Here is a 13,092-nt window from a genome sequence, read left to right as displayed (position 1 = left end):
GTGAGGCACTGGGTTTGATTCTCAGTACCTGGTGTCAATAAATAAAGGTCCATTGACAACTAAAAAAAATATTTTAAAAAAATCAAGAATGACAATTAAAACAGTGTTGTAAACAAATTGCTATCTCATCTGCTGTGCTAATCTATAATGTATTCTCCTGAGCCACCGTATCATTTACCACTTTCCATGCCTTTGTCCACCAGTTCCACTACAGTTCATTTTTTACACAATCAAATGTTAGGAATTACTTCCTTTATGAAGTCTTCTGAGGACTCTCCCAATCCTCCAATAGAGATAACTTATTTTTCCTCCGTTTATTCAACAAGTAATATTTTTAGTCAGTCTTGTTTTCACTGTCTTATAATTCTGTAAAATTCTAGAATGTTAAGATAGTACTTCATTTTTATATACCTGATATCTAAAAATAAATAATGACCTATCTCCTTGTTGACAGGCAGTTTTTCTATATTCTTAACATCTCAGTCTTTCCTGAAGAGTTTTATGGGCAGCTTAATAGGAAATTAGTTTAAAGACCAGATATGGTCGCATGTGCCAGTAATCCCAGCTACTTGGGAGTCTGAGGCAGGAGGGGGATTGCAAGTTTGAGGCCAGTCTGGGCAACTTAATGAGACCCATTCTCAAAAAGGGCCAGCAATGTAGCTTAGTTGTAGAGCACTTGCCTACCATGTGTGAGGCCCTACTTCAGTCTCTAGTACCACAAAAGAAAAAATAAAGTAGAACAAAGGAGTTCTGACCATTTACTCTTTGTTTTTCTGACTGCCATGTTCTCCTATTTAAAGTATACTCAAATCGCCACTGCAACTCTTTGGACCCAAGGTTTCAAGTGTAATAGGGCATACATGACTTCTAAAATTTATTTTCCCATGACAGATGAAATCAAATATACTAGAAATTTATTGAATTCTATAGAATTCAAAGTGAAACACCAGGATTATACTTAGGTCTGTGGTTTTTAAATTAGGTTTGCAGAGGTTGAGAGATTTTAATCCCATGAGCTTCTTGGGATCATTATTAATCCATCTTACTTTTTATTTGGTTAGCTTCATGCTTTCCCAGAATGAACCGTGTTTGAGCTTGTTGGAAGGATGTTTGTAGTAGGATGGTTTGTGCCACAGATGAAGTGACAGAATGGAATGTGAGAATGTATGTAGAGGGAGCTAAAGGCTGAGCACAATAGATTGTGCACTCCTTTTCCCAGAAAATAGGAACTATCAATGACAGTCAAAGCAGGGTGTGAAGGCCAGGCGTGGTGGCTCACACCTGTAATCCCAGTGGCTCAGGAGGCTGAGACAGAAGGGTCACGAGTTCAAAGCCAGCCTCAGCAAAATTGAGGCATAAGCAACTCAGTGAGACCCTGTTTCTAAATAAAATACAAAATAAGGCCAGGGATGTGGCTCAGTGACTAAGTGCCCCTAAGTTCAATCCTTGGTTCCCCCCAAAAAAAGTAGGGTATGGAGCAGAAAACCACATAAATATAAAAAGACTGAAAATATTAAGCTTATTCTTTCACATTTGTGGAGACTTTATTCATGTAATCGATTTATAAATAAATAAATAAAACCTAGTAGATATTTTCAATGAAATCATCAAGAAAAATAAGCAGTGTAAGAGGACAGATGTGATCTTTGGAAGGTGCTGCTCTCAGAAGGCAGTGGCTTCTGTGCTAGTGTGACAATGATCATAAGCCTGAATGTAATAAAAGAGCAAGCCAGTGGCTTGAGAATATGGTTCAGTGATGAAGCACTTGCCTAGCATGTGTGAGACCTTGGGTTTAATTCCCCCCGCGCGCGCGCGCTCTCTCTCTCTCTCTTTTTTTTTTTTTTTTTTTTTGGTGGTGCTGGGGATTGAACCCAGGTCCTTCTGCATCAATTCCCAATACCACAAAATAATAATTAAAGAACAGACCATTTTGAATATTTATTTCTACTTTGCCAAGTACGTGTTTTATTATGAAAATTTTTAGTAAATGAAGGTAAGCCAAAAGAAAAAATTATAATACCATATTTCGGAAGTAATTTATCATTAATACTTTAATGTCATAGCTTCCCCCCACCACCAAGCTGGGGGTCCCACCCAGCGCCTTGAATATACTAGGCAAGAGGCAAGTACTCATTGAGCTGTGTTTCCCTGAATTTAACCTTCCAATTCTGTAAAATTCAAAATTGTTGTTCTTGTCTCCTCAGTGTTCATTTTAAGTGATAAACAATAGAGCTGAAAAATAAAGATCCAGCTTTTCTGAAAAGAACAACAAAACCAGTTGATACCTATTAAACAGACTGGGGGTGTAGCTCAATGGTAGAGCACTTTATACACACATACAGACACACACATATACTGGGGACTGAATCCATGAGTGCATTATCACTAAGCTGCATTCCCAGCCCTTTTTATTTTTTGAGACAAGTTTTTGCAAAGTTGCCTAAGGCCTCAGCTTTCCAAGTTGCTGGATTGCAGGCATGCACCCATAGCATCTGACAAGAGAGCACTTATTAGCATGGGGCCCTGGGTTCTGTCCCCACCTCAGGAGGGGGCCAGGATATAGAATAGGAATGGTAAGGGAAACATTTCTGCCATGCTTTAATAAAATATCATACCTTGCTGGGCACAATGGTTCATGCCTGTTATTCCAGCAACTTGGATGGCTAAGACAGGAGGATTGAGGGTTCAAAGCCAGGCTCAGCAATGGTGAGGCCCTAAGCAACACAGTGAGACGTCGTCTCTAAATAAAATATAAAAAGGGCTAGGGATGTGGCTCAGTGGTTGAATGCCCCTGACTTCAATCCCCAGTACCAAAAAAAAAAATGTCATACCTATGCTATGAAGTCCACTTATTCATTAGAATCAGGGAAAGATCTTGATCTCCTTGTAGAGGTCCTATTTCCTTATTTTATGGATTATATTCCTTCTGATCTTTAACATTTATTACAGGCAAAGAAAAGTAAAACCAAAATGCCATCTTTAGTAAAGAAGTGGCAGAGTATCCAGCGTGAATTAGATGAAGAAGAGAACTCAAGTTCCAGTGAAGAGGATCGGGAATCAACTGCACAGAAGCGAATTGAAGAGTGGAAACAGCAGCAGCTGGTTAGGTAAAAACAAACCAAAAAAAATTTAGTTGGGGGCACATGGGTTGTGGGAGTAATGGTGTTGGTCTTATCTTAGAACAGTCATATTCTTGAAATCATAGACCTCAAAGGAGAATGTACTGTCTTGCTGAGAAACTCTAAACTTCCTGATGTTCAGGTTTTTAGTTTAAATTAGATGTTTTTGTTTTGTTTGAACAGTTTTGTTCTTTTTCTTTCCAGTGAAGTAATATGTGTGTTGTTTTCACAGTGGCATGGCAGAGAGAAATGCTAATTTTGAAGCCCTTCCTGAGGATTGGAGAGCAAGACTAAAGAGAAGGAAAATGGCTCCAAACACATAGTTGAAAAAAAAAATTTAATTGTTTTGTGTTCAGTTCAGAGTCTTAGCCAGTTTTACTATTGTCAAATAAACTATAAATGTAATGGGGGTGAGCATATGCATTTCCTGGGCAAGAGCATACATGTACAGAGTTGTCCGTTTGTGAAATGTAATTTTTCTGTTTTGCTGAAGGGTGAGGCAATTGGAATTGCTTTGACCTGACTACCTTTATTCTCACACTGGCAAATTTAGCATGTTAGGTGTCAGTCGATCAATCTTGAAGAACATGTGGCTCATGAGTATGGCTCCTGTAGAGGGCTTGCTGACAAAGTGAAGGATTTTCCTGCCTAATAGAGGCTTCTTTCATTCCTAATGTGGCACATTCTCTGATTTCTACTCAAGAACAAGTGCAATTAAGAAGGAAGCTCTGTGTTCTACCTTGCTTGACTGCAATCATCAGGAGCTCTTTCTGAACTCTTCCTCCAGGCTGCCACCCCTGAAGTGTTGAGATCTGTAGAGTGATATACCTTGTGCTAGTGGCCACACTCTTTATATAAAGAGTAGCCCTTTCTCACAAATCCTAGAATTGATAGTCATCTTACACTCTAGGTGGCATATTTAAATTTTAATGCAGGCAGCAGTAGCAGCCGGTGTTCATATCCTTGATTTTCAGAAATTTCCCCCAAAGTATGTGGCAGTAAATTTCACAAAGCCACTTTGTGTTAATGCGTCTCCATGGTCTTACCGTGTTCCAAAATCCACCTCCCTTCTATGTGTGAATGTATTCTCCATAAAATTCCAGTATTTAAAAAGCAGTTTACTGTTCTGTATTTTCTATTGTGTCACAATCAGGTAAAGTCACTTTAAACTGAAGAAAAGGCAAATTGTGTTTTAAAGCTGTTTGTATTTCTCCAGTTTCTGACCTTGTAAATTTGTATATATGCACTAATAAAGCTCTTTTTATACTTGTGATTGGTTATCTTTTGCTCTTCTAAGACTGTCATTCCATAATTATGTAACCAGAATTTAATTTTACATCAGTTCCTAAGTGTTTTTTCCTAATCAGAATCAGATATGGTGCAAGGCATGTAAAAATGTTGAATGACTTTCAGGAAAAAGAGTAGCAGGATCTTGAGGATGGGAGACAGGGTTAGAAAAAGGCCTCTAACACCAAATAGTGCTGTGAGGCCTCAGTCCTGGAAACAATGTAATGTGGATGAAGTTTTACCAAAAATGAAAAAGGTGCTTTATTGCTTTTTTACATTAAGTAATACATACCTGATTACAAAAGTATATAATATATACTTATGGTTATATTCCTATAAAGTTAACCAAAGAATAGTAGTTTGAAGTTTATTCCAGTATATTACTATGCATATAATTAAAATTTTTACCCAGTCATGTCTGATAGTGTGTTGGATTAATTTACCATTATGCTAATGTTGGGGTGCATTTTTGTATATAAATTTGTTTTATTTGCATAGAGTAAATTTCTGCAAATAAAGGCTATCAACTAGCTGTTAAAACTTTTGTCTTAACTGCCTAACAGTTTTTCAAACTTCAAGGAATTGCAGAGCACCAGTGCCTTCCTCACATCCTACAAATTGCAGCATTTAAAATTTTAAATTTGGGGCTGGGGATGTGGCTCAAGCGGTAGCGCGCTCACCTGGCATGCGTGCGGCCCGGGTTCGATCCTCAGCACCACATACCAACAAAGATGTTGTGTCCGCCGAGAACTAAAAAAAATAAATATTAAAAATTCTCTCTCTCTCCTCTCTCACTCTCTCTTAAAAAAATTTTAAATTTGCCAAGTTGGGTATGGTTTGGGTTTTCTAACTCTCTTTGGTTTTCAATGTAGAAGATAATTTTTCATTTCTGGCTAGATGGTGGAGAGAATATAAAATGAAACGACAGGGTAAGTAGGCTCCCTAGAGCAATGAATAAGTTTCCTAAACTACCAGCAAAGCATAGAAATACTTTGAGAACTGTTGCTACTGCACTCATAAACCAAGTTTCAGTCCCCAGGTTGAGGCTGTGTAGTGCAACTGTTCAATCCTAGGCATCCTGAAAAAGATATGTGGATCCATAGGAGATCTGTCTTGCCCTTATTCTATGGGTGAGCAATCTGCAGCAGAAAGTCCCATTCAGCTTATTACAATTGCAACAAAGCCTGCAGTGGGTCAATAAGAGTGCACACGTGCCGTTTCTGACTTGCATAAGACTTATCTTAATCATTGCTTCCTAGATACCCAGGTGAGGGAACCTTAACATTTCACCCCTTCAGGGTTCCACGCCATACAGTCTACACAACAGGAGTCTTTTGTGAAGGTCCCTTGGCAAGGAGGGCAGAGCACTGCTCCCATAACCCACAGCAGCAATTTAAGTCACAAAAGCAAGTTACTAATAACACAAGTTGTTCCTTGCAAAGATTAGACCCATCTTCATGGGGCAGCCAGGGAAGCCCACGGTTCTTTTTTTTCTTTTTTTTTTAAAGAGAGAGAATTTTTTTTAATATTTATTTTTTAGTTATCGGCAGACACAACATCTTTCTTTGTATGTGGTACCGGGCCGCACGCATGCCAGGCGAGCGCGCTACCGCTTGAGCCACATCCCCAGCCCAGCCCACGGTTCTTGAAGGAGATCCATTGTTAGATGTTCAATTTGCTGAGTTCAAGGGCTAGGATTTGCAGTGCCTGCTTACATTATTGCATTCATGTGGCATATATAGTCAAAATTCACTGTCTACAAGAGGACATACTTCACCTTGGGAAGCAGTGTATCAAAAGCCATCTGATTTTTCAACACTACTTTCCTCACTCGTTTGGTACACTTCTTCCTTTAAGAAGAAGCTAACGGACTTGTGGATGGCATTGAAGGCTCTCTCACCTGGGACTTTCTGTATGCAGTGCCAGTACTGTAATCTCTCATTAACAATGGTGGCCCCTTAGGGTGAAAATGAGGTTACTCTACCATGGAGTACATTTCATATGATGCCATTTCTTGAAAGTGTCCCAGCTGGATCACCACTCAAATAAGGTCTTTTCAACCTTTGCTGGGAGGGAGGTATGACCTTCCCCAAGTGCTTTGGCCAGTCCATTTGGTAGGTAAATACGAACATCCATGTTGTCCATATACCCATAAATATCCTGAGGGACAAGTTAGGCACAACTACCATTTCATGTTAGAACCTTTAACTATTATAGTGCATGAGGCTTGCAGGGTCCACCCCAGAGTTCTTTTGGCCCTCTATTTTCAACATATAGGGTGCTTCTTGGTTAAGCTCTACAGCTTCGGTAGGGAGCCATCTAAAGCCATCCCATATTGAATAATGTGTCATGAAAGATTGACCTACTGTTACACATCTTCAAAAATGTAGCTCAGTGGTAGAGCACTTACCTAGCATTTGAACCAGTGGGTTCGATCCTCAGCACCACACAAAAATAAAACAGACTGTGTCCATCTACAACTAGAAAAACATTTTTCTTAATATGGCCCTTTATATGATTCCACTGAGGGTCAGTTGTGTTCCATGTTTGCAACCAAATCCAGTTAGAGGTTGATGCTGGACTGATTTGCCATGTCAGTGAGCCAGCATATTGGCTCATATGTACCTAAGGGCAAAAAGGCAAGGCAGTTACAGGTATTAACAAAAGCAATTGTCCCTCTGGCAAAATACAGGCCAATTTTGAGTCCATGGACAATATTGTAGGCAGCAATGGCTGAGCTGTCTGGTGGTACCACACCTTTAGAAGTGCTTTCATATGCCAGACAGGGTGGCACAGCTCAGGAGGCTTAGACAGGAGGATAATGAGTTCAAAGCCAACCTAAGCAATTTAGTGAGGCCCTGAGCAACACAGCAAGACTCTGTCTCTAAATAAAATACAAAAAATTCTGGGGATGTGATTAATGTGCCCCCTGGGTTCAATCCCTGGTACCAAAAAAGAAGTGTTTTTATGAGCTTCTCAGATTCAATATGTATTAGTAAGAGGGCATTCATAATTGACCAGAGGGACAGTACAAAACTACTTCTCAATATAATATCATTGGAAGGAGATATAGGATATCTGAATTTTAAGGTTGTGCTAGCAATTTCAGCACAGTATCTCTAAATCTGCAAGAGAATCACTGGTTAACAAAATATCATCAACAATGTGAAATAAGACATACAGTGGATGGTTTTGGCCACTAGGCCACGTCAGAGGCTACTAGGCTATGATACAGCTGGACAATGCAATAACTCTGAGGCAGCATGGTAAATGTTCATTGTTGCCCATCCCAAGGGGAAGTGATAGGCCCAACCTGATCTTTTCTTAAAATTGGGAGCCATCTCGCCACAAAGCCATGAAAAGATAATTTCGGCTTTACTATAAATTACTGCAAATTCTGAACCTGCTTGGAATGCCTGCCCTTGCCTTGAACTCACCCATGCCTGGCTCTCTGACCAGATAGCAGCCTTCTCTGAAACTTTAGTGACGCCTCACAAATCTTGGCCTTCCCTGGCCAGATAACAACCCTTTCTGAGGCTCTAATGACCTTCATAAATTCTGATGTCGGGGCCAGCAAAAAATGTAAACTACCATTAGTGTTATGCTCCTCAGAGTTTTGTTATCTGTAACCCCACTTTGTGTAACTTTCAGGACTATAAAGCTGGGCTGCAAGAAAGCTGCGGCTGCTGTCTTGTTCCCGCGGTTTTGGGTAGGAGAGGCAGCCCGGCCGGTAGGAATAATAAGCTTGCTTTAATTTGATTTTAATTGGAGTCAGTGGTCTTTTCTTGCGTCCTGGTCTAACAAGCAAACTAGACTTCACTATCAGCAGGAATATCTATGAATCTATGGAAAAGAAGGCATTCGCCAAATCAGCTACAAAAGTCGTTAGTCAATCCATCAAGTCAGCTGTGGGAGACCAACCTTGCATGTGACTTAAGTCACTCCCTGGCTGGGTGACTGAGGCAGTCAGGCAGCAGCCATGCCCCTAGACTGCCCCGCCCTTTGGGTTCAAGGGACAGTGTCTTCGTGCATGGGCATGTGCCTTCCTATAGCCCCATCGGTGGAGCTATGCTCACCTGTTCCTTTGTAATATTACCCCTTGCCCTGTTTGGGATAGAATGTTCCATGGAAGTGCCTTTTGTGTGTGTCCCCTTATTTTACTGTGCCCTTGGGTGTGGCCTTCCTAGATGTCAGTCAACCTGCTGACAGCAGACATCATGAAGCTAGACTCAACCCTCTGAAACCTGACCCCTTGCCTCATTTGAATGGCTTTACCTCAATAAAAGGGTCAGCTGCCTGTCTTTCTGCAGACCCTTAAGGTCAGAGGAACCATCACAGCAACCCCAAGAAAAAGGTATTTCTGTCTCTTGTGTGGTTATTTCATGCAGCCCAGTTCCCCTGGAGTGACCTCTGAGTGTTTTAGTCTCGAACAAAACCTGGCAATTGGCGTCCCTGGGTGGGCAAAAAAGTCTGAGTGCTTAAGCCACCGGGACAGAAGCCACAGTCAGCCACCAAAGGGACAGCAGCATGTATTGGAAGACATAATATTGAGTCTACAGTCATTCTCTAGAATTCATCTTTTTTCTTCACTGGCATACCAGGGAGTTGAAGGGACAACAGGCAGGTCACATTATGCCCAGCATATGTGATTATCTTTTCATGCCCTTCAGGCAGTTTATGTTGCTTGGAATTGGTGAGGCTTGTGGCGCAGCAGCACCATTGGGGGCTGCTTCACATGTCCCCTCACCATTGTCTTTATGGTACAGATACATAGGTGAAACTCTCTTGCTGTTGTCTGGAGGATGTCCACACATAAAATGTGCTCACGATTGGAGATACATAGACTGGATGTTCATGTGGGGGCAAGCAGCCAATGGCTTGCTCTTTTATACTATGGCCTCTGCATCCATTCTATATATGTAATCAGCCCCGGAATTTATCCAGGTTACTGCACAACAGAGTATATCTGGTCCAGGTATCTACCAGAACTAATAATACTTGTTGTACATTAGTGGGGGATCAGTGGATAACCAGTTCCATGTGGGGCCAATGGGTATGTTACCCCCCTCCCTATTTAAACTTGAAGAAGGTATAGTCCCCTTCCTCCTAAAAACCTTGGGAGACTAGATAATCCTCTAGATGTAGGGGACATGCCTCTGTAGGTGCATTTTTTTTTTGTACTGGGGATTGAACTCAGGGGCACTTGACCCCTAAGCCACACCCCCAGCCCTATTTTGTATTTTATTTAGAGACAGGGTCTCACTGAGTTGCTTAGCGCCTCACCATTGCTGAGGCTGGCTTTGAACTCGTGATTTTTTTGTCTTAGCATTCCAAGCCGCTGGGATTATAAGCATTTGCCACTGCGTTCAGCTCCAGGTCCACCTTTGGATTTTGCTTCTTTACATGGAGGAACTGCTGGTCCCTATTCAACTATTTTCATAATTGTAGCAAATATGTGTTTGGCTTGCCATCTATTTTGTCTCTATTGACTTCCTGCTTCCAAAAGTTCTATCCACATTTGGGTTCTTGTTCCTTTTTTTTTTTTTTTATTTACTTTTTAGTTGTTGATAGACATTTTTTTCTTTCTTTTTTTTTTTTTTTTTTTTTTTTAGTTTTAGGTGGACACAACATCTTTATTTTGTTTTTATGTGGTGCTGAGAATCGAACCCAGTGCCTCACGCATGCTAGGTGAGCACGCTACCACTTGAGTCACATTCCCAGTCCAGACATTTATTTTTTAAATTTATATGTGGTGTTGAGAATCGAACCAGTGCTTCACACATGCCAGGCAAGTGTGCTACCTACTGCTGAGCCACAGCCCCAGCTCAACTTTTTTTTTTTAAATGGGCTTTTGTTACCTTAATGGGTCTTTCTCTCATCAGAAGAGGTACTGAAGGGGTAGTCTTAGCAGTGGTTTGGACCCCCTTTTGTTGTCATCAATCCTTCACTTTCCCCAGGATGACCACCATAATGGTTTCCTCATTAATAGGTGACCCACATAAAGAATTAAGATGGACATAAGGTCCCAAAAGATGTCAATGGGGCATTCTGTGATATTAGGTTCCTCATGCCAGCTATAAACTGTTCATCATTTGGCCCATGAGTATTCAAGTTAAACATGGCCCATCTCATCCCCAACACTCGTAGTGCCTGGACCAGGTATGCACATGATTACCATTTACTTATGGTCTCTGGGACATCCCCCACATTTGACCAAACAGTGAAGATAGCAGTCATTACCCAATCAAATAAAGAGTGGTATCCTTGTTCACCCCTGTGGCATTGACTTATGTAATCTCTGCTGCAAAGAGGGGTGAGTAATTATGGATGGTAATTTCTCCATTTCCAAGGCACTAAACATAATACTATCCCCTCCTAAATCCCAGAGGCATTAATAACCAAGCGGCCAAGGGTTTTCCTGGCGTCTAAATTGCTTTCCCAAGTCTGCCAACTCTGCTTGAATAAATGGTTGGTACATGGTGAACTTGGTTACCTGGGCCGGCTCTTCTGGCTGTTAACCTGAAGCCACCTGCTGTTATTGTTTTGTTTTCTGCATTACCAATGGTTGGATCCCCTCTTCTTACTCCTTTGGCTTCACCAACACATGGGGAAGGCTGAGGTTATTTTTCCAAGGTACAGAGGTTCTCTTCTATTGATTGCATTATAGATTCCATGGTGTCTTTTTTATCCTGTAAGTCTTGCATCTTCTCAGTAACCTCCCATAGACTGTAAGGAACAACCATTCAATGGGCCCAGCGGCCAAACACACTGCATTTTCCCACTCTCCCACCTGGTATAAGACCTTTTTCAACCCTACGGGGGTACCATCAACCTCTGCCCATTCCTGTGGAGGGGCCCAGGTAGCCAGGATGTTGTAGGGTACTAGAGACCAGGTCAGGAAACAGCACTTGTGTCAGCACTGGCTCAGCAGATCCTTATTCAAAGGCTGAACCTTTAGTGAAGGAGGGCATAGTCCTAGTCTTGTTAGTTTTCCTTTACATACTAGTTCTTTGTCTTGTTAGACCAGGATGCAAGAAAAGACCACTGACTCCAATTAAAATCAAGTTAAAGCAAGCTTATTATTTCTACCGGCCGGGCTGCCTCTCCCTCCCAAAAAACAAGACAGCCCCGAGGCTTCTTTGTGGCCCAGTTTTATAGCCCAAAAAGTTACACAAAGGGGGGTTACAGATAACAACACTCTGAGGAGCATAACACAAGTTTACATTTTTGCTGGCCCCGGCATCAGAATTTATGAGGACCATTAGAGCCTCAGAGAGGATCGTTGTCTGGCCAGGGAAGGCCAAGATTTATGAGGTGTCACTAAAGTTTCAGAGAGGGCTGCTATCTGGTCAGAGAGCCAGGCATGGGTGAGTTCAAGACACGGGCAGGCATTCCAAGCAGGTTCAGAATTTGCAGAAATTTATAGTAAAGCCGAAATTATCTTTTCATGGTTTTATGGCGAGATGCCCAATTTTAAGAAAAGATCAGGTTGGGTCTATCAGTCTCCCATATAAGGTAATATACATTCCTACTTGAGCATTCTATTTCTTTTTTTTTTTTTTAAGAGAGAGAGAGAGAGGGGAGAGAGAGAGAATTTTTAATATTTATTTATTTTTTTAGTTTTCGGCGGACACAACATCTTTGTTGGTATGTGGTGCTGAGGATCGAACCCGGGCCGCATGCATACCAGGCGAGCGCGCTACCACTTGAGCCACATCCCCAGCCCTGAGCATTCTATTTCTATATTACAGAGTAGCAACAATGTTACAACTGAGTCCAGGAAGGCTCACACTGAATCTGATAGTTCTGACACAGGAAAGCAGGGAGCTGAAACTCCAGACATCAGTTCTTGTGTTCTGACGAAAAGAAAATTTCAAGTCAGACACCAAAAGTCATGCAAGAGAACTTTATTATAGGTGAAAGTAAAGTAAAAGCAAAGTGAGACTTAAGCAGAAGGTACCGGCAAGAGAGAGAATGGGCCATCTCCAGAGAATGACAAAGGAGACAATGCCATCTCCATTTATCACTGGTTCATGTTTACTAGAACTGGGACCACCTTGTGTATTCTTTGTCAATCGGGTGTTCAACTCCTCTATCATGTCGGACAGTGGAGTTTTGGGGCCTTAGTTGGTCCTCTCTGGAACTGTCATGGTGGCCATCCTAGTTAGGGGGGCCATGTTAGTATGGGTGTGTTTCAGTATCTTTCAGGATACAAACAATAGTGTTATTCCTCAAGAAATTCACAGGGAACTGATTGCAAATTGAGGTTCCTGAGAAAAGCTTAACAACTTACACTAATTTCCTTGTTCTAAAGCCACAACCTGTGCAACACACATTTTCCCCACCAACAGACCCTCCTTTGCCTTACCCAGGAATTCATGATGTGAATGGGAAACACATAGTTAAAATTAATGGCAAATAGGTTGAGGTGCAGAGCCTGCCCTTTAGTTAAAGATTACAAAGACAGAAGAATTGGTGTGCTTTGACCAAGGATCAAAGTAACTCTTTAAGAAAGCAGTTAAATAGATGATATGAAAAAAGGAAATTACCTTGGAAAGTAAAAATAGAATAATGTAAAATTAAGAGATATATTTTAGCGACACTTCAGAGTAGTAAGCTTTTAGGTAATAGACTTTCACTATTTTAAGTGTGTTTTACTGGGACTTTAGATTAGAAGAAAGCTTAC

General features: G+C 41.2%; 1 protein-coding gene across 2 annotated transcripts in view; it reads left to right on the top strand.

The window, feature by feature from the left end:
• The window catches only part of FNBP4 (formin binding protein 4), a 42,065-nt gene extending 37,675 nt beyond the window's left edge, over positions 1 to 4,390 (top strand). For both annotated transcript variants that reach the window (XM_081272078.1, XM_081272077.1), the window contains exons 16-17: positions 2,950 to 3,107; positions 3,352 to 4,390. In XM_081272078.1, the coding sequence (XP_081128204.1) occupies positions 2,950 to 3,107; positions 3,352 to 3,442 (249 nt within the window). In that variant the 3' untranslated portion in view covers positions 3,443 to 4,390. The remainder of the gene's footprint in view (positions 1 to 2,949; positions 3,108 to 3,351) is intronic.
• Positions 4,391 to 13,092: the final 8,702 nt, after the last annotated feature.

Source organism: Spermophilus citellus (assembly GCF_964194105.1).
Source record: "Spermophilus citellus genome assembly, chromosome: 2".
NCBI lineage: Eukaryota > Metazoa > Chordata > Mammalia > Rodentia > Sciuridae > Spermophilus > Spermophilus citellus.
Note: the sequence above shows the minus strand (reverse complement) of the source record. Positions and strands in the feature narration are given on the sequence as shown.